Raw genomic sequence first — 19,296 nt, forward strand, 5'->3', positions numbered from 1 at the left:
ATCTAAAAAAAAAACAAAAAAAAACAAGACTGGATGGCTCATCGGCCACCAATACTGAAGTCGCCATCCGCCATCTTGATACTCCCAAAACAACCGTGCCGACCTGTGCGTTAATCGCCAGTTTCGTGGCTGTGAGAAAACATTCCACAGGTAAGTTCGAAAGATTTACTTTGACACAGTTAAAGTTTGTTTGTAAAGGTTTTTTTTTATTTTCTGAAGTTTTGTTAACAGTTGTTGTTCACTGTTCACTCTCTGCTTCACCTTTATAGGCCGACGCTTTTTCGCGAAAACGCAATGTCAATATTCTCCCAAATACGCAAGAAAACACATTTTCTGTGAATTTTTTTGATGAATTCCATAATACAGAACTCTGCAAATTTAATTTGATTTTCAAATACGAGGAAACAAGTTGAAATTTTCTGTCTGAAATAGGATGTCGCAGAGACAACAAATGAACAATGCGTTTAGCATGTATTTTCCCATTGCCAGTCTTTATTTCCAAAAATATATCCCACTGATTGCCTTAAAATGTGATATTTTTATGGAAAAAAATGCAGAGGTTTTTTTTTGCTATGTTATGATGATAGTGCTTTGCAGCGTATTTTGGGAAAAGTTAACGTCACGGAAATGGGTTAGTCAAGGTGTTCTATGTCTTTCCTTTGCACTTCACCTTTTTTGGCTTCCCAAGTCGAATGAAAAATCCTTCACGTTACCAGAACTGAAAAAAACTATCAAGCTCACACGCCCAGTTGTAATTGTACATGCCAAAACTTTGAGAACCCCCCCCCCCCCCCCATAATCGAACCTGTAAACCAGTGATTCTCCAAACAGTGTTCCGGGGTACATTACTGTGCCGTGGGAAGTTATCCAACTTTATGTAATTGCTAAAAATAAAAACCATTTATTCCAAGAAATAATGTATCTTTATTCATCTATTTATGGCAGTGAGGCACAATGACAGACAGAACAAAAAAAATCTTCTTCTATTAGATGTCAGGATGTACATACAAATAATTAATCGATCCAGTTTTGGTGACATTTAATTTTTTTGCTGTGCCGTGGGATTTTTCAATTTTAAAATATGTGCCTTGGATCTATAAAGGTTGGAAATCACTGGTCTGCTCTCCTGTGTATAAATTTCCTTGAAGTGATTTTGGAGTAGGATGACTGAGTAACTCCAGCCTTATTGTTGTGTGTGTAATATTTTGGCCACGAAGTGTAAAGTAATATTACAAATTCATAATATTTGTGTCCGTTCACATATATTTTGTGTTTCGAATTGAATGACGACATCGAATTACCGATGACGAAGGGTAAACTGTGATTGGTTCACCCGCGATAAGCCCCGCCCATTGACGCACGGAACAGGAAGTAACTTTCGTGTCGTTTGCTGACGTTTAAGCTTCCGGAGTGGCGTTATTCGAAATTCCACTCAGTTTCCCGGCAGGACGCGATCCGCTGCGACGTGATTGGCTCCTGCATCGGAGGAGGGCAGGCGACGTTGTTATAACTAGATGGCCGTTACAAATATATGTTACATTTTTTTCCAAAATAATTGTTATGGTTGGGTTTAGGCTAGGTTGAAGTTATCCTGTGGTTATGAATTCATATAAAAGCCAGTCATATACTACCTTCGCTCCCCATCTGTAAACAGCAGGGCATCTTCTGCCGGGTACAGCAGCCAATCGCATTGCCGCAGTGAGTGTCCTGCAGCCAATTATATTACAGCAGGGCGTGTCCTGCCTAGAACCCTGCGGGCTTCGGAGTAGTGACGATGGCGTCCACTGAGCAGCAGTCCCTGCTCGACTTGACAGATAAGGAGACCCGAGAGAAGCTGTCACAGTGGGACCGCCGCCCGGACGCCATGGCTCCCCTGACGGGCAAGCAGACGGACTCCGTGCTGGAGATACGATCCGCCGCCGAGACGCTCGCAATCCCCGCCGAGGTGAGCTTCCAAAGCTAACTGCTTGGGTCGAAGCTAACTCACTTTCGCATGACAGCCAGTTGCACTAAAGGCAGTCTAATTGCTATATATTACTACTAATACATTGCACAAGTGGAGACTTTTGCAACTCCCCCCGCCCCCCCCAAAGAACTTCAAATGAGTGCTTATTGCGACTGTGTTCCTGTGTAGTTACCCATCGAGGATCTGGGCAGCCTCTCATCTCGCTCCCTTCAGTCTTCCTTCACCGCCCCCGTGCCCCAGTCAACAGAGGACTTCCTCCACAAAGGCTTCCAGATGCTGGAAATGGACAACGACCGGATAGAAACTGCTCAACAGGTGAGTGAGCTAATATCCAGTTGAACACACTACGCGTCGCAACATACGTGGCATCACCACGCTCTGATTTGTGTTGCAGTTTTTTGCCTGGTTTGCAAAGTTACAAGCCAACATGGACCAGGAAGAGAGTGCAAAATACAGGTGTGAGACTATATTTAATGCTGCGTGTGTCACTGTTTATTTACATTATGGCCCACTTCATATGTTGCACACGAGTACAGTACATTGATTAACCTGATGCGCATGCAAGAGCTCAGCTACTAAAATGAAGGAATTGGATGAAACAGTGTTGCAAGGATTGACGGGAGTCCAATTTCAAGCATTAGACTGTTTTCGACCACGTGCCAACATCCGGGGGCACCTGGCCACGTTGGATGGGTTCACTCTACAGACGCGCCATTCACTCTAATGCTTTTGGAGTTACACAAATGTTCGTACGACTGTTAAAAGTGACGCATGATGGCTAAAAAGACTTTGGAAAGTTATCGGGGCTCGTTAGATGATGTTTCGAGAAACCGTTACGACAAGAAGTGTACTTTGATCGACAATATCGACCCATGTGCCTTGGAGAAACACAAACGGAGCACACAAATGTGGGCGTCGGTAACCTATCCAGACATCGTCAACTATCTCTTCTCGACAAGCACTTATACCGTGGACCAACTAAAGAATTACAAAGGTTGAGAGGCCAACAACCAATTCATCAATGGCTGGGTTCTTCATGCAGCGTTATCCATTGTAAGCAACCTGTGTGTCCACGCTGCTAAGGTTCGTGTACCGCACAATGCAATTTAAATATAAGTACCGTGTTATTACAGTCAGTATTGTGTTGAATTATGTTGATTATACCAACGAAAGAGGTTTAGATTATTATTTCCGTTTTTGTTACCGAGAGAGGTTTGACCGGGACGACCGCATTTTTTTCTCCACTTCCACGGCTACATTTTTAACTCAACTCCCGAAGCAGCTCGCGGTGCGGTAACTCGTTTTTTTGCAAACTTATTATAATAAAAGATTTTGGAGACACGCATTGCATTCACACCTGAGTATTATGTAGGCCCTTGGCCCTAAAGAATACTTCCTCTTCACAGAACTTAGTTTTTGCTCAGTAGGTGTGAAATTCTAAAAGGTATCCAATACTTACCAAAAAAAAAAATGCTCGGACGTAAGGGAATGACTCGGCTGCTAGATCGGCTCTGCTAACACAAGACAGCTGCAGTTGTCGCTGTTTAGTTGATAACGGTTCCGTTTTCTCACAGTGGTTCTTGACGACAGCTGGCAGTCAAAAGAAAGACGCTTTACAACTTTCGTTTGAGAAACCGACAACTTAGCAGTGCGCCCCCTTTCATACGCCTTTCTGAAATGATTCCTGCTCAATTATGGTCTGTTTACTCGAATTCACCAACCAAAATGGCGCCCGCGTTCTAAATCAGAAAGTGTGTGACGTCAGTCAAAAACAGTCTATACAGAAAATGGAGGGATGGAAAAACTGCCCAATGGAAACCTCGGTACTGTGGTTTTGTGCAAATTGTGCAAAAAAAAAAGAGTTTTCATAAGATTGATGTCCTCTAACCTTCTGACATTTGATCTTACTGCCACTACCTCACAGAAACCAGTTAAAGGCAGACCGGTTTCAAGAAAAAGTCTCCTAAAATGGATCATTTGGCCCAGGCATATTTCCTTTTAGTTTTCTATTGTTTCAAATTGAAATGCATTTTTGCTCGTGTTCACAATATTCCTATCTGTGTCATTTATTTAGTCCGGTTGTTTTAAAATGTGATTAATCATGAGTAATTCATTCCAAAGCCTCTAATTAATTAGATATTATTTATTTTTGTTATGGGGGAGATCGAGTCCAACCCCAATATAAGCAGAATTAGATGTCTGTCAAAATGATTTGTTCACTTATTCTTTAATTTAAAAGGGGTTTTATTAACAAAGAGTGCTGTATCTCAGTGCGATTAAAATTGGTGACAATTTGCAATCTTAGTACAGATTTTAGCATAAAAAGTGAAGTAGACAATGCAAATACGTGATTTACTTTAGCAGACCTTTTAAGATTATGGCGGGGGATGGCTCTGGCCCCTAATCTGGGAGTTTTGGGGCCATAAATTATAAAATACTATTAAAACGGGGCCAGCACAGGGGACCCCTGTGCTCTTAAATCTTCCATGAGTGTGATATTTTTGCATGTGTGTGTGCGTGTGTATCTGCCCTACAATTGCCTGGTGACCAGTTTGGGGTTTACCCATCATGTCGCCCAGAACCAGCTGTCCCAGTGTCTATCTCACCAGTCAAAGTATTAAGGACAAGCGTTCTAGAAAGTTGATGAACGACGAAACACACATTGCAAACCGGTAAATAGCATCTTTCCATTGCAATTGTGTTTGAATTTTAGGCAAACACGAGACTATCTGAACTGCTACCAGGAGCAATGCGATGCCATTTTGAAAGATGTCAGTGCGGCTCTCGAGCAGCTGGATTCCCTGCAGCAACAGTACCTGTTCGTGTCCAACAAGACGGGCACTTTGCACCAAGCTTGTGAGCAACTTTTAAAAGAACAAGTAAGCACATAAACCAACGATTAACTCTTGAAAATAATGTTGCTAAGTTGGAAAACAGTAATATAATACTCCCCAACCCACACATTCTGCAATACTAACTAGTCTCGCTACTTGAGATCTTTATATTCTTCTTCTTTTTTTCCCTGTGCAGGCAGAGCTTGTTGACCTTGCGGAGAACATCCAACAGAAACTCTCCTATTTCAATGAGCTGGAACACATAAACACGGTTGGCTCTGGTTTTCTCTTTTTGAAATATGGTTTTATTATTAGCATATGTATTTTATCGTTTTTTTTTCCCCCCACTGCAGTTATATGGTCTTTTCCTGCGTTTTCCTGTTTTTCCAGAAACTGAACTCTCCTACCTTGTCTGTAAACAATGAAGGCTTTATACCGATGCTGTCCAAACTAGATGACTGCATTGATTACGTTTCTTCACATGTAAGTACTTGTTTTTATTCCCGACTCATCAATTTTAGGTGGAAAACGCACGCCTGCTGGTAATGGGACATTCATTATTGTATTGCATGTGACCGCTATGATGGTAACTTTTGACAATTTTATTGACTCATGCGCGTTTTTTTGTTTGCAGCCAAATTTCAAAGACTACCCTGTTTACCTGGCCAAGTTCAAGCAGTGCCTCTCCAAAGTCATGCACTTCATGAAGGTCCACATTGTAAACACAATGCAAAATCTCTCAAGCGCTTTAACAAAAAGGGTAAGAAACTGGTGTAGTTATCTGATGCTTCTACAGTGAAGAAAATAAGTATTTGAACACCCTGTTATATTCGCAAGTTATCCCACTTAGAAATCATGGAGGGGTCTGAAATTTTCATTGTAGGTGCATGTCCATTGTGAGAGAGATAATCTAAAAAAGAAAAATAAAAAAATCACAATGTATGATTAATTTGTGTGATACACCTGCATGTAAGTATTTGAACACCTGTCTGTCAGATGCACCCGTGTGACATCGTCAGCTGCATAAAGACACCTGTCCACCCCATACAATCAGTAAGACTCAAACTTGTAACATGGCCAAGACCAAAGAGCTGTCCAAAGACACCAGAGACAAAATTGTACAACTCCACACGGCTGGAAAGGGGTATGGAGAAATTGCTGAGCAGCTTGGTGGAAAAAAGGTCCACTGTTGGAGCAATCATTAGAAATGATGAGATGAGACCAAAATGGAACTTTTTGGTCATAATTCCACTAAGCGTGTTCGGAGGAAGACGAATGATGAGTTCCATCCCCAGAATACCATCCCTACTGTTAAGAATGGGGATGGTAGCATCATGCTTTGGGGGTGTTTTTCTGCACATGGGACAGGACGACTGCACTGTATTAAGGAGAGGATGACCGCCGCCGTGTATTGTGAGATTTTGGGGAATAACCTCTTTCCCTCAGTCAGAGCATTGAAGATGGGTCGTGGCGAGGTCTTTCAAGATGACAATGACCCGAAGCACACAGCCGGGAAAACCAAAGAGTGGCTCCCTGAGAAGCATATCAAGGTCCTGGTGTGACCTAGCTAGTCTCCATACCTAAACCCAATAGAAAATCTTTGGAGGGAGCTGAAACTCAGAAACCTGTCTGATCTAGAGAAGCAGCAGCGCGTTCAAATACTTTAATTTTTTTTTTACTGTATATTCCCGCTCTTCCATTATCTAAAAGCGGCTTTGTTGTTGTTACTCAGGATCCAATGGGTTTGGCAAACGCCGACAACGCCTTTACACTTTACTACGTCAGATTTAGAGCAGCCGCTCCGAAAGTTCGAGTAAGTATTCAACTTGTTTCATGAGACTGCACATTAAATCGCGTGCACTCAGTTATTTTTATTTTTTTCCCAGTCGTTAATTGAACAGATCGAACAACGGGCGGCTAAGATTCCAGAGTGAGTTCCCGCTGTATTGAAATGTATATTTCCATAAAATGATGTCAGTCTCATACTCTGAATGAACTCTCTTCCTCCTCTGCTTGCAGATACCATCAGTTGTTGGATGAAATCCACCAGTGCTACCTGGACCAGAGAGAGCAGCTCCTTAGTCCCAGCATTACTTCCACCATCACAGATCTGACCCAACAGAACAGCAAAGATCATTGCGCCCTGGTGAGGGCCCACCGAGCTCAAAGCAGATCTGCCCTTTCTAAAAGCACCCGCGTGGCATTTCCCATCAGAAACGAGTGCACCGAGACCTTAACCCTAACATATTTCCCGGCGTGTCGATGAGTCGGCGCACATGATAAATGGCCCCGACCTACCGACATTTGTGTCATCCGCCATGTCGTTGTGTGGTTCGAATAAACTTTTCCCCCTTCGTGTGCAGGTCCGCAGCGGCTGTGCCTTCATGGTTCACGTGTGCCAGGATGAGCATCAGCTTTACAATGACTTCTTCTCCAAGACCACACCCAAACTGGAGTGAGTAGCGGCACCTCTTAATCTAGATTTCTTCTGCATGAACACTGTTGCTTTGAAATACAATCGAACTACAATCACTGTGATTTGTGATTTCAGCGCCATCGCACTCACAAATCTGCACAGTCGAACACGAAAAATCATGCGCGGAAATATTAAGAGAAGAAATACATAGATATTGAAAGGCGTCGCTTATTTTGTGTAGTCTTGACCAATGTTCCCTCTAAGCTGCACCACTGCGCAATTGCACACTTGTCGCACACTCTCAGTGGACATGAAAACCGATCCAGCGCAGCGAACCACAGCCACACTGCCACACTGTTTCTAACAACAAGCTGCTGCTCAGCCTATTTCTACTTCCTAGTTTAGTTTCTTGACACCGCCCCCTCCGCTCTTAAAGGGGTACACTCATAATTACAAACAGAACACACCCCCGCAACTTTATATCCGCGGGCATGACTGATGGACCACACCCGTAACTTTATATCTGCGGGCATGACTGACCAGACCTGTACATTTTTCAAATATGAGTAACTGGAACTAGATTTGTACACATTTACAGTCATGTGGTCGGAAATTCAGGTCAATCACCTTATTCTCTGATAATCCGTATCAAGTGGAAAAAAAAATCAGATTAAAAAAGAACCAAAAATCTTAATTTTATAGGTCACAAGCTCAAAATAATCCTGCGATACAAAGACTTCCAAATGGATGATGAACATACATAACTTATACTACATAATGTAACGTTTCACGTTTGTTTTATTTTTAGATTTGCTAATTAGCAAAAGGATACATTTTAGAGCCGTAATATATTTAAAAAAAGGTATCATGATCAATTATGTTTTTAGTACACATGTTTTTAGAGTTCACAGAGTGTAACTTCAGAGTTCCGTTGTAACAAAGCAGCTAAAAAGATGTTTTAATCTTCCACAGCGAGCTGCTGGAGAAGTTGTGTTTGTCGCTGTACGACGTTCTGCGCCCTCTAATCATCCACGTCATCCACCTGGAAACTCTGTCGGAGCTCTGCGGCATCCTCAATACTGAGATGCTGGAAGACCACGTTCACCATAACAGTGGGTGGAGATTTCAGTCCTCCTCCAAAGCTCTTCAAACACACTCAGTTGTGGTCATAGATTCACCAACCGCATTATTAGACACGCCTTCACAATCTAGATCATGAGCGCCAACACAGTACCACAAATGTCTCTACCAGGTTTTAATACCGCTTCAAAAAGGACAGAGATATTATTTCAATATTTTCAATATCACACAAAGTCATCCAAAGAGGATGCTTCAGTGTAATTATACACCAATTGAAAGGATTTAAAAGCTTTGCCAAATGCATCAGAGACACATTTTCAATGCAGTAAAATCTCGGCCATAAACGACATACAAAAAAAAAGTACTCAATAATAGCAAACATACAGAAATATAGGTAAAAAAACCAGTAATATAGATTAAATAAATAAAGAAATAGATGCAATAAATAAATAAATAAAATGGAATAGATAAATAAATAGACTAAAAAATAAAAAATAGGTACAGTGCCTGTCTGATAATTGAGAACGGTAGCAGTGCATGTGTGAAGCCCAGTAGGAGCTGGCGCGTATGGAAGTAAATATGGGCCACCAGGATTTGAATTTGAAATGCCACAGAAAACAGGATTTGATTTTGAAATGTAAAGTGATCACATTTTCAATAGTTGTTTTTCAGTGTAACTTATCAATGTTAACAATTCAACTGGCTACAATTCGCTGTCTAAAATTCACCGTCTGTGCCACCAGGCAGGGTTACTTCAGGTCAGAACCGAACAGACAGCCAATCGCAGTAACGCTTTCTTAGTGTGTGACATCACGTGATGAAGAAAGCGTAACTGCGAATTTTTGGTTTTCTGTGGCATTTCAAATCCTGGTGGCACATATTTAATTCCATAGGCAGGTGTCTGGATTCCTTTTGTTTTTTGGTTGATTGCTGTTCTGCGGTAACATCAGCAAAGTTCCTGCAGGGCAAGGAAAGATGTCATTTCAAGGCTATGGGGTGTGGTCTTGAGTGCACGCCAAATGATTGACACCACGTCTCTCACGTCTTCTCTCTTTCTGACAGGTTGTTCTTCCTCAGCTGTAGTGTTTTCTCAGGGGTGGGGGTGGAGAAAAACTCCCCCCTTTAAGCATACATACTTGTGTGTGTGTGTATTGAACCCAGATGTTTATATGCACACTGCAAACTCACACATTTCATTTTTTGTCTCACTGCTTCACACCAAATCAGACTGAACCTCTCCTGTTTTAAATGTATTTTTTCTACAAATATGTATATTTTTCAATATATATTCATGTACTTTCCATAAAACCCCTAGGAACTGAAGAGGACTAACTTGTTTTGAACATTCAAGCACAAATGGACATAGTGCTGCATTGAACATAATGAAAATCTTGGGAAAGTTCAAATTTCGTTAAAAAATAATCATTTAACACAAATGACTTCAGAAGGCCAATGCCTTCCTAATTTCTGTAGATTTAAATTTCGAGTGACAGTTTTGGGTTTAATTAGCTCTTTAATGTATCTTCATAAAAATGATCAATCACCAAACCTTTCTCTGTAATGAATCCATTTAAGATTTGAGCTTGACTTTTTTAAATTGAAATGCTGCGATAAATTACATTTCTACAATGCCATAATGCTAAATGTACTTATTTTTGTGTTTTGAAATAGCCGGGCAGCTGGGAGCATTCGATACCGTGGTCAAGCAGATGCTGGAGGACGTGCAGGAGAGACTTGTCTACAGGACGCACATTTATATTCAGACAGACATCACGGGCTACAAGCCTGCCCCGGGGGATTTGGCCTATCCCGAAAAACTGGAGATGATGGAGGTGAGGCCAGACAAGGAAGCGATCACTCCGGTTGTAAATTGTCCTCGTAACACTCCATGCCTCTAAAGTATGCGGCATCCCGTCACTCCCGTGTGTCCTTCTCACCAGAGAATCGCTCAGAGTCTGAAGGAAGAGCAGATGAAGCAAACATCCCAGGCGGCCATCTTTTCCGACGTTCAACTGGAGGATCCGGACGGGAGACGAAACAGTGACGCTGGTGCGTGTTGACACATCAATTAAACGCCTGGCATCGTAGTCGCGTGTTTGACCTTCTTTTGCATTTATATAAGGACTTGCCGGGAAACCGGAGGCGTGCCGTCTGCAGGCACCCGTCTCGCCCGCCGATTTACACGGCATGTGGTACCCTACAGTCAGACGGACGCTGGTGTGCCTGTCCAAGCTGTACAGATGTATAGATGTGAGTACCCTATTTGTTGACACAATAGCAGAGATGCTCTTGATTTCCTGGAAGGGTCGAGAGATGCCTCAAAACATCATTCTTCTACCGATACAACAGTGTACTCTTTATCATTATATGTTTCCTTATGAGGCGGCACGGTGGCTCAGCTGGAAAGCGTTGGCCTCACATTTCTGAGGTCCCAGGTTCCATCCCAGACCGGCCTGTATGGAGTTTGCATGTTCTCCCCGTGCCTCTCTGGGTATTCTCCGGGAACTCCGGTTTCCGCCCACATCCCAAAAACAAGCACCATTAATTGGACACCCTAAATTGCCCTTAGGTGTGATTGTGAGTGCGGCTGTTTTTCTCCATGTGCCCTGCAACCAGTTCAGGGTGTACCCCGCCTTCTACCCGTTGACAGCTGGGATAGGCTCCAGCACTCCCACGACCCTCGTGAGGATAAGCAGTGAAAGAAAATAGATGGATGGATGTTTCCTTATGGTCTCTAGCCCCTATTATGTGCCTGATTTATGAAGATTACAAATAGCAAGCATTAAATTACGTGTTCGCTAACATATTCCTTGCACAGTTGGTGAAAGGTGTAAAGGTAGCGGGGACTGTCATATTTAAAAGAGAGATTACGTAGTACTGTTGGTAGTTCTGATCATTGTCCACCATGGAATGTCTGTGCAGAATGAAGTATGCCGTGATGGATTTGAAAGTGTTAGTGAAACACACAAGCGAACATTGTACCTGGGCACCGGGTAAAGGAAAAGGAAAATTTGGGGGAAGCCATAACGACATATTGCTCGTGCCGCCCGTCTGCGTCAGTTGACACGCACATGACAAAAAATATTGCTGTTGAGATTACGTCACGCGATTGGTCTGTTTTAATCACATGCTGTGACGACGTACTCACTATTCCTCCTGACTCCGCACAGCACTGACGTCGCTGCCTTCTCGATCGATGTTGCAGCATAATTAATTGTATCATCTGATTATCTATGTCTATTTGTTCTAGCATTGATTTTTCTGTGTTACTTGTTGCGGAAATGCCAAAATAATTCAGAGGAAACTATCCTGTGGCAACCTAGCCAATACCAGCCATAGTGACACCCCCTGACTTGGAGGAGAACTGCAGTCATTTTCAAAATTGCGCTCGTGTTGCTCTTGAGTATAAAAGCAAACTACGTGCGGGATAGCCGCAGTGACGTCAACCCGGTCGTCGTCGTCTGCACGAGTATAAAGAAGTCTTTACACTAGCACAGCTGTGTGCGCTGGTTTGCTCCTGCCTTTCAAACGCAATATTTCAAGGAAGCAAAATCAGTAATCAAAGTTAGTTCTAAATTCATCTATTTGCATATCATCCTCCCAGAAGTGTTAACTCAAAATTTACATTAGAAGGCAACCGCAGTGGATTGAAAGAACACACCCAAACATGCAGATGATAAAAGGCCTTTTTTTTTTTTTTCTTTTAAAGTTGTTAAGAAGTTCATCATGTTGGGAGTTGTACCGATTTCCGCCTCCAGCGTCTCTCTGGGAAATCGGGAGGGTTGCGTATCTGCGCAATCGGATATCCCCGCATCTTTGTTTTTTCTTCTTAATTCTCATTCCCATTATGTTGCTTTTTTTTTTCCCAGAGAGCTGTCTTCCAGGGTTTATCTCAAGAAGCCTTATCTGCCTGCATCCAGTCCCTGCTGAGTGCTTCTGATAGCATCCTTAAGAATAAGGTTTGGCTCACTCACTCGCTGAAGAGAACTTTAGTGTACCCCCCCCCCCCCCTCTCCAGTTTTGTATTATTATAAAAACAGCTGGAAACGGCCCCGGTCTTTTGGATGCTGCCGCCGACCTCCCTTCTAATTCTATTTCATTAGAACTTCCCCCGGCAATGGGGTACTTAACTCAAGCAGCTGCGATGTCATTTAAAGTTTATTGTAATGGTGGCGTTATTATGCTCCGCAGACTGTTCGCTGAAGCGTCCTCATATTTATGGGACGCTCTCACCTTCAAATTTGCTGTTAATATCTATGCTGACTGGCCCGTTTCAACCTACCATTTAGAATTAATGCGGCAACATCAATTTCAAATGACGAGTGTCCTCCCCGTGCCTCTTATTTTCATGCACCAATATTTAATAACAAGCTGAGCAATAAACGGCTTCAGACGTATCCCCCCCCCAATCCCCATCCGCAGTCTTATCCCTTTCCAACTCTGATTATGCAAAAGTTATTAATTAGCTGAATTTCCTTATCATCTCCAAGCCTGCCTGCACTCTCCATGTTCTTGCCTGTCTGGAAAGTCAGACAATGCTTTTTTTTTTTTTTTTTTTTGGGGGGGGGGGTTTGGAAGCATGAATTTTTGACACCAGCGGTCTCTGTATTGCCCTTCTCACGCAGACACAAATAGACGGGCAGCTTTTCCTGATCAAGCACCTGCTGATCATGCGTGAACAAATTGCTCCATTTCACACCGATTTTGCCATCAAGGAGATTTCACTGGACTTGAAGAAAACCCGAGGTAAGATAAATAATCGTTGGTGTTCAGCTCCGTAAAGCCCGTCATTACATTCCCATGCTCATTAAGCAACTTGCGCCTCTCACATGCACTGGTGGCAACAATTAATTTGAAAATTACACTGTCATCCAACACCTTAATGTACACTAACTGCTGCCTCTGAGGTACGTGTGCCCCACCCACCACCTTCATCCAAGGTCATATTTGATATGTGCCACTAGAGGGCACTGCAGTGCTGCACCCTGATTTTCCTCATCTCTGTGCCCCTTTGTCAAGACGCTGCCTTCAAAATCCTGAACCCGAAGGCTGTTCCCAAATTCTTCCACCTTAACAGTCACAACGCCATACTCGAATTCCTGTTGGAGGTTTTTATTTACTTCCCCTTTTTTACGTCCTTTAATTCAACACGCCATATACTGTCTGCCATGGAGCGTGCGCTTGAAAATCTTTTTTTTTTTTTTTTTTCCTTCTCCACAGGGAACCCCTGAGATAAAGGAGCACTACATAGACTCCAAGAAAGATGTAGACCGACACCTGAAGTTCAGCTGCGAGCAGTTCATTCAGCAGCAGACTCAGATCTTCACGCGGAACCTTGAGGAGTTTCTCACCAAGGTAACCGTCAGACGTAGCCTCAGGCGGAGACGGCACGTCCTGACCTTCAGCTTTCAGCTTTTAACTTTATTGCAATCCATTTGGACTGACACCTTTCTCACTTCACTGCAGACAAATTTCTTCCTTTCAGCTGGGATGTGCACTTGTGATGCTCCCCTATTGTTTTCTTTCAAAACAGTCCTTTTCAAATCATCCATTCCCCCCCCCCATTTTACCTCCCACCCAACTCATTTCCATTGTCCTCTTTTTTGCAAACAACACCAATTGTTCAATTGTCAGACTAACAAAATAGCATTTGTTTCAGGCGCTAATCTGTTTGACTGGATGAAGACAATTGTGTACTTATTTCCAATGCTGTCACTAACTGTTAATTTATTACGGACGCAGGTTGCGGCGCTGAAAACCATGGCCATCGAGGGCGGCCCCGCATACACGCTCTCTAAGCAGCCGTGGGCTCAACCCGGTAGGTTGCTCGGGGAAAGGCCACAGTCATCTCGCTGTGGCTCATCTCAACGTGTACTAAGCTTGCTCCGGGCTATGTCTGTATTTTTTCCCCCTTATTTTATTTCCCCTTTCCTTTCAGCAAAGATCAACGATCTAGTGATGGCAACCTACCGGGTGATGAAGAACAAGCTGCCGAGCACGCTGCAGAGCATGTCCTTGTACTTGGCCAACAGAGACACGGAGTTCATTCTTTTCAAGCCTGTGCGGGTGTGTGCCTCAACACAGCAGGAGCCCCCTTTTTTAAACTTTAATCATCAGCCATTTAAAAGAGTGTTATATTCGGAGATCGAGTCGGCTTGAATTTGTCTGCGCCGGAGCATTAGCATATTTCAGTTAATCACATTAGTCACACCGCTGTAAATACTGTAGTGAAAAGAGCTGGTAATGACTTTGGCAAAGATGAAGGAGCATTGCTCTTCAGGTGTATAGTTCACTGCGAGTCATAATTTGATTAATGAGAGCATATTCTTTTTTTAATTATATATGACCGAACGTAACCTTGCTAACTATGTTTGAGGGTCAGTGTGGAAGGTACACGTCTTGTCTTTTTTTTTAAATGACGTTAAAACCCGTGTCAAAGCACCATGCATATAGGTGAAATCCATACAGTAACATTGCCATTTGTCCCATTCATCCATGCCATCCATTTTTATTTAGACTTGGGTTCGATAGCTTCTACAGCAAGGTTAAAGTATCTGACCTGACCCTATGTCAAAGAAACGTAGGGATTTTGTACCGTATTGGAAGGACACAAGGAAACCAAAGTGGCTCAGATCAGATCAGGACAAGGACAGTGTCATCTCTCATTCGTTGATCATTTTGAGGTTTTCAACCAACCTCATTTGCGATGGGCTTTAAATGAAAATAAGCAAATGGGCGAATGAATAATATATGGCCTGATCAGTCCAGGAACCCTATCTGCAGTCTATACTGTACATGAAATTCTTATTGGTTTGCTCGTTGGGCATCCTAATACATTTGTCTTTATGAATATTTCAACTCGTGTGATGTGTTTTTTTTTTTTTTTCTTTACAGAATAATATACAGCAGGTGTTCCAGAGACTGCACACTTTGCTCCAGGAGGAATACAGCGGGGAGGACCTCCAAATCATCGCATGTCCATCAATGGAGCAGGTAACGCACTGCTGTGAACAGAAGAGAAGCCACGCCAGATGCCTTTTTAAATAATGCAGCCGAAACTCTCATTTGTGCTGAGAGCAGGTTGACTCGCAGCCGCCTTAAATAGGCTACACAAACAAGTCTTCTTTCTTTTCCCAGATTAACCTGCTGCTGTCTGTGAATAAGTAATGATCTGAAGTCTTCTGCTTGTGATGTCGCACATTGAGCCGCGGGACTGTGAGGGGGCGACGAGAGACGCGCTCGGAGCTGATACGGGCCTATAGAGCCAAAGTTGTAGTCGGCAGTGTGCTGAGCCATGCGGCACGAGTCAAGATCTCTCCTTTTTTTTTTTTTTTTGCTGGGTTTGAAACACGGGGGTGGAAAAGAACCGGGCTGCATCTCACTTAACACAAGGCTCTTGACTAACTTTTTTTTTTGCACTGGTGCACCTGATTTTTTTATATATTTTTTTTTTTTCCTCTCTCTCTCTCTCTCTCTCTCTCTCTCTCTCTCTCTCTCTCTCTCTCTCTCTCTCTCTCTCTCTCTCTCTCTTTCAACCATATCACATTAAAAATTGTAGTTTCACAGGTTCACTTAAAAAAATTAAATAAATAGCCGGTCTTTTCAGACAATTTTGAATTTTAAAAGATTAACAATTTGGACAACAAAGTTCTTTATTTGAAGTACAATTGAAGTTTACTGTCTCTAATTGGTTTGGAGACCACAACGGGTTTGTCTGCTTTCACAATCGCAGATTTATTTTTTTCATTCCCTCAAATGGGTTGTCGTACCTCCTATTTTTATTTTTTATTCTTTTTTTTTTTTTAGGAGCACTGTTGAGAAGTTAGGGCACACGTGCCACCAAATAAGTTGCACCCTAGAGCCTTGTAACAGCGAAAAATGGTGAAGGATAAGATGGACTTGCCCACGGTATTGGTGCGTGGCCGGCAGGATGAATATATTGGAGTGTTCTGGTGAGGACTCTTTGGGTGGGTGAATAGCGGAGCTCGAGTGAGTGCTGTTCATCAGTCATTCAGGTAACGGCCAGCAAGGCAGCTCGGCTTCTGATTCCCTTGATGGGAGTTGGAAGGATAACAAGAGAAATCGTGCAAAACCTTTTATTTGCATATTTTAGCGCAGTGCTTACAATGTATAATAACTATTAGCCTGTGCTACCAAAGGCTCAGGTTTTTTATTATAATCAGTTATGTACAGTGTTGCAAGGATGTAAAAAGGATAAATGCTGTTTTATACTTGATTTTTTTTTTTTTTTTTTTTTTTATAACTAGTCTAAAATCAATACTTGTTGATTGGAGATGACGTATGGCGCTCCAGTGATATGTACAGTTGTGCTATTTATGAACACTCTGATTAAAAAGTTTCTTGATGAATATGACTTACTGTGAACGTTATGTCGCTAATAAGACTCTGCCCTTTAGGGAGATTACTTGTCAAACACGCCGTTTCCATCTTTGGGGCTTTGCCGTGATAGTCTGTGTACTGACACCCCCGTAACCTGTGCCCAGGGAGACCGACTGGTCCTGAGCAGGATGTTGATCTCTGGAGGGCCCCCCACCCCGACTGAAGTGTGTCAGGTCTTTTGCAGCGTGGCACTTTTGATTCAACTGAGATAACAACATGGTAGAACAAGTGATTTATCCTGCCCTTCGGAAAACCTGCAACAGTATCTTAAGGAATGTAAAGCTCAGGTATTCAATCAATTGAAATATGGCTTGTCTTGGGATCCTCTATTACGTCTGTATTTTATTAATTGTTGAGTGGATTTAGTGATATAATAACATGAGTTCAGAATATTCAGAGATGTCCTCCCATTCATTCTTTTTCTATAGACTTAATCCTCATTAGGGTTGCAGGAAAACTGGAGTCTTTCCCAGCTCAAATTCCAAACAGGGGTGATGGAGGATTTATGGGTAAGTATGGCATCCAGGAAAGGAATTTTGAGAGACTGGTGGTGGCAGACCTTGCAAAAAGGATGGAAATGGCAATAGTGAACCGTTTCCCCCTCCACGGAAGAGGAAGGAACATAGAGTGGAGGTAGAATCATGCAGGTTGGTTTACATTTTGTTCAGACGATGTAATCTGAAGGAGGTTATTGACTGTGTGGTAGTGCAAGGCGAGAGTGTAGCTAGACAGCATAGGCTGGCGGTGTAGGCTGTCTCTGGTGGTTCGGGGGAAGATTAAGATGGCATAGGTAGAGCAGAGAACCATGTGGTGAGAACTGAGAAAGTAAGTGTGTTGTGAGACGGACTCTTGGTGGACAGGACGAGCTCCCGGAAAGCTGGGCTACTACAGCCAAGGTGATCCTCGTAGAGACAAGCAGGAGAGTTTTTGTTGAATGTTCTGGGAGGAAAGGGGAGAAGGAGACTTGGTGGTGGAATCTCAAAAGAAGTCACACAAGGAAAGAGGTTTGCGAAGAGGTGGGATACAGAGAGGACCGAGAAGAGGAGAAATTAATACATTGAGATGGGACACAGGGTAAAAGTTGAGGTTGCGAAAGCTAAATGAGGCGTATGTGGATGTGTACAACAGGTTGGACACGAGAAAAATTATCGCTACAGGTTGGAAAGGAAGAGGGAAAGAGGTGGGAAAGATGTGCAGCAGGTTTTAGGTGATTAAGGATAGCGATGGAAATGTGTTGATTGGTGCCAGTCGTGTGCTAAATAAATGTAAAGAATACTTTGAGAAGTAACTATTTGCAAGTGACTGTATGACTTCATGTCTAGAAAGACTACTAGAGCTGCATTATTTGCCTTGAGAATGCTAACGGAAAAGTACAGAGAAGCTCAGAAGGCGCTAGAGATAAGCTACGACAGAGTACCGAGAGAGGAACTGTGGTACTACATGCGGAAGTCTGGAGTATGTCAGAATAGTGCAGTACATGTATGAGGGGAGCAGAACAGTGGTGAGCTTTGCCATAGGTGTGAGAGAAGAATTTAACGTGGAGGTGGGATTGCACCAGGGATCAGGTCTAAGCCCCTGCCTATTTGCTGTGAATAGGGTGACAGATGAGGTTAGACTGGAATCCCCTTTGACTATGATGTTCGCAGATGATATCGTGATATGCAATGAAAGCAGGGAAGAGGTGGAGGAACGATTAGAAAGATGGAGGCATGCATTGGAAAGGAGAAGAAAAAAAAGATTAGCCGAAGTAAAACAGAATATATGTGCATGACTGAGAGGGGTGGATGTGGAAGAGTGAGGCTCCCGGGAGAAGAGATAGCGAAGGTGGACGACTTCAAATACTTGCGGTGAACAATCTAGTGCAATGGTGAGTATGGTAAGGAAGTGAAGAAACGGGTCCAAGCAGGGTGGAAAAGTTGGCGGAAGGTGTCTGGTGTTCTCTGTGACAGAAGAGTCTCCGCTAAGATGAAGGGCAAAGTTTATAAAACAGCGGTGAGGGCAGCCGTGATGTACAGATTAGAGGCACTGAAAAGACAACAGGAAGCAGAGCTGGAGGCGGCAGAAATGAAGACGTTGAGGTTTGCTCTAGGAATGAGAAGGTTGGGTAGGATTAGAAATGAGCTCATTAGAGGGACAGCCAAAGTTAGATGTTCTGGAGATGAAGAGAGAGAGAGAGAGAGCACATACTTCAATAGTGTGGACACATCCAGAGAGAGCGGGGCAGAGAGAAAGAGAGAGAGTGTGACTATATTAATAGAAGGGTGATCAGGAAGGAGCTGCCAGGCAAAAGAGAGAGACAAAAGAGGAGGTTGATGGATGTTTTGAGGGAAGACACGGGCGCTGAACATGCAGGAGATAGACTTACATGGACCTCTGGCGACCCCTAATAAGACAAGCCTAAAGGAAAAAGTACTTCATTCAAAGAATTTCCAGCTTTTCATAACACTGTCGTTAAATATCCGTTGCTAGCCGCTGAGAAAATTGTCACTATTAGAGCACCGTTGGCGTGTTCCGTCAATCACGCTCAAATAAGAATATCTTTTGGACAGGATGCTAGCTGGCAATTTTCAAAGCGTTTCCAATTGTTGAACGCTTGAATT

At 43.0% G+C, this 19,296-nt stretch overlaps 1 protein-coding gene across 1 annotated transcript; it reads left to right on the forward strand.

Moving 5' to 3' along the window:
- The first annotated feature begins 1,665 nt into the window (after positions 1-1,665).
- On the forward strand, positions 1,666-15,825 carry cog3 (component of oligomeric golgi complex 3). The gene is made up of 23 exons (XM_061842427.1): positions 1,666-1,945; positions 2,135-2,281; positions 2,361-2,422; positions 4,680-4,845; positions 4,997-5,071; positions 5,191-5,283; positions 5,435-5,560; positions 6,533-6,613; positions 6,687-6,730; positions 6,820-6,946; positions 7,164-7,255; positions 8,189-8,328; positions 9,968-10,128; positions 10,237-10,345; positions 10,419-10,546; positions 12,166-12,255; positions 12,922-13,042; positions 13,316-13,404; positions 13,517-13,651; positions 14,039-14,114; positions 14,235-14,362; positions 15,191-15,289; positions 15,434-15,825. The coding sequence occupies exons 1-23, from the start codon at positions 1,775-1,777 to the stop codon at positions 15,461-15,463; spliced, it is 2,490 nt and encodes an 829-aa protein (XP_061698411.1). The 5' UTR covers positions 1,666-1,774; the 3' UTR covers positions 15,464-15,825.
- The last annotated feature ends 3,471 nt before the right edge of the window (positions 15,826-19,296 follow it).

This window comes from Syngnathoides biaculeatus, chromosome 14 (assembly GCF_019802595.1).
Source record: "Syngnathoides biaculeatus isolate LvHL_M chromosome 14, ASM1980259v1, whole genome shotgun sequence".
In the NCBI taxonomy this organism is placed as follows: domain Eukaryota; kingdom Metazoa; phylum Chordata; class Actinopteri; order Syngnathiformes; family Syngnathidae; genus Syngnathoides; species Syngnathoides biaculeatus.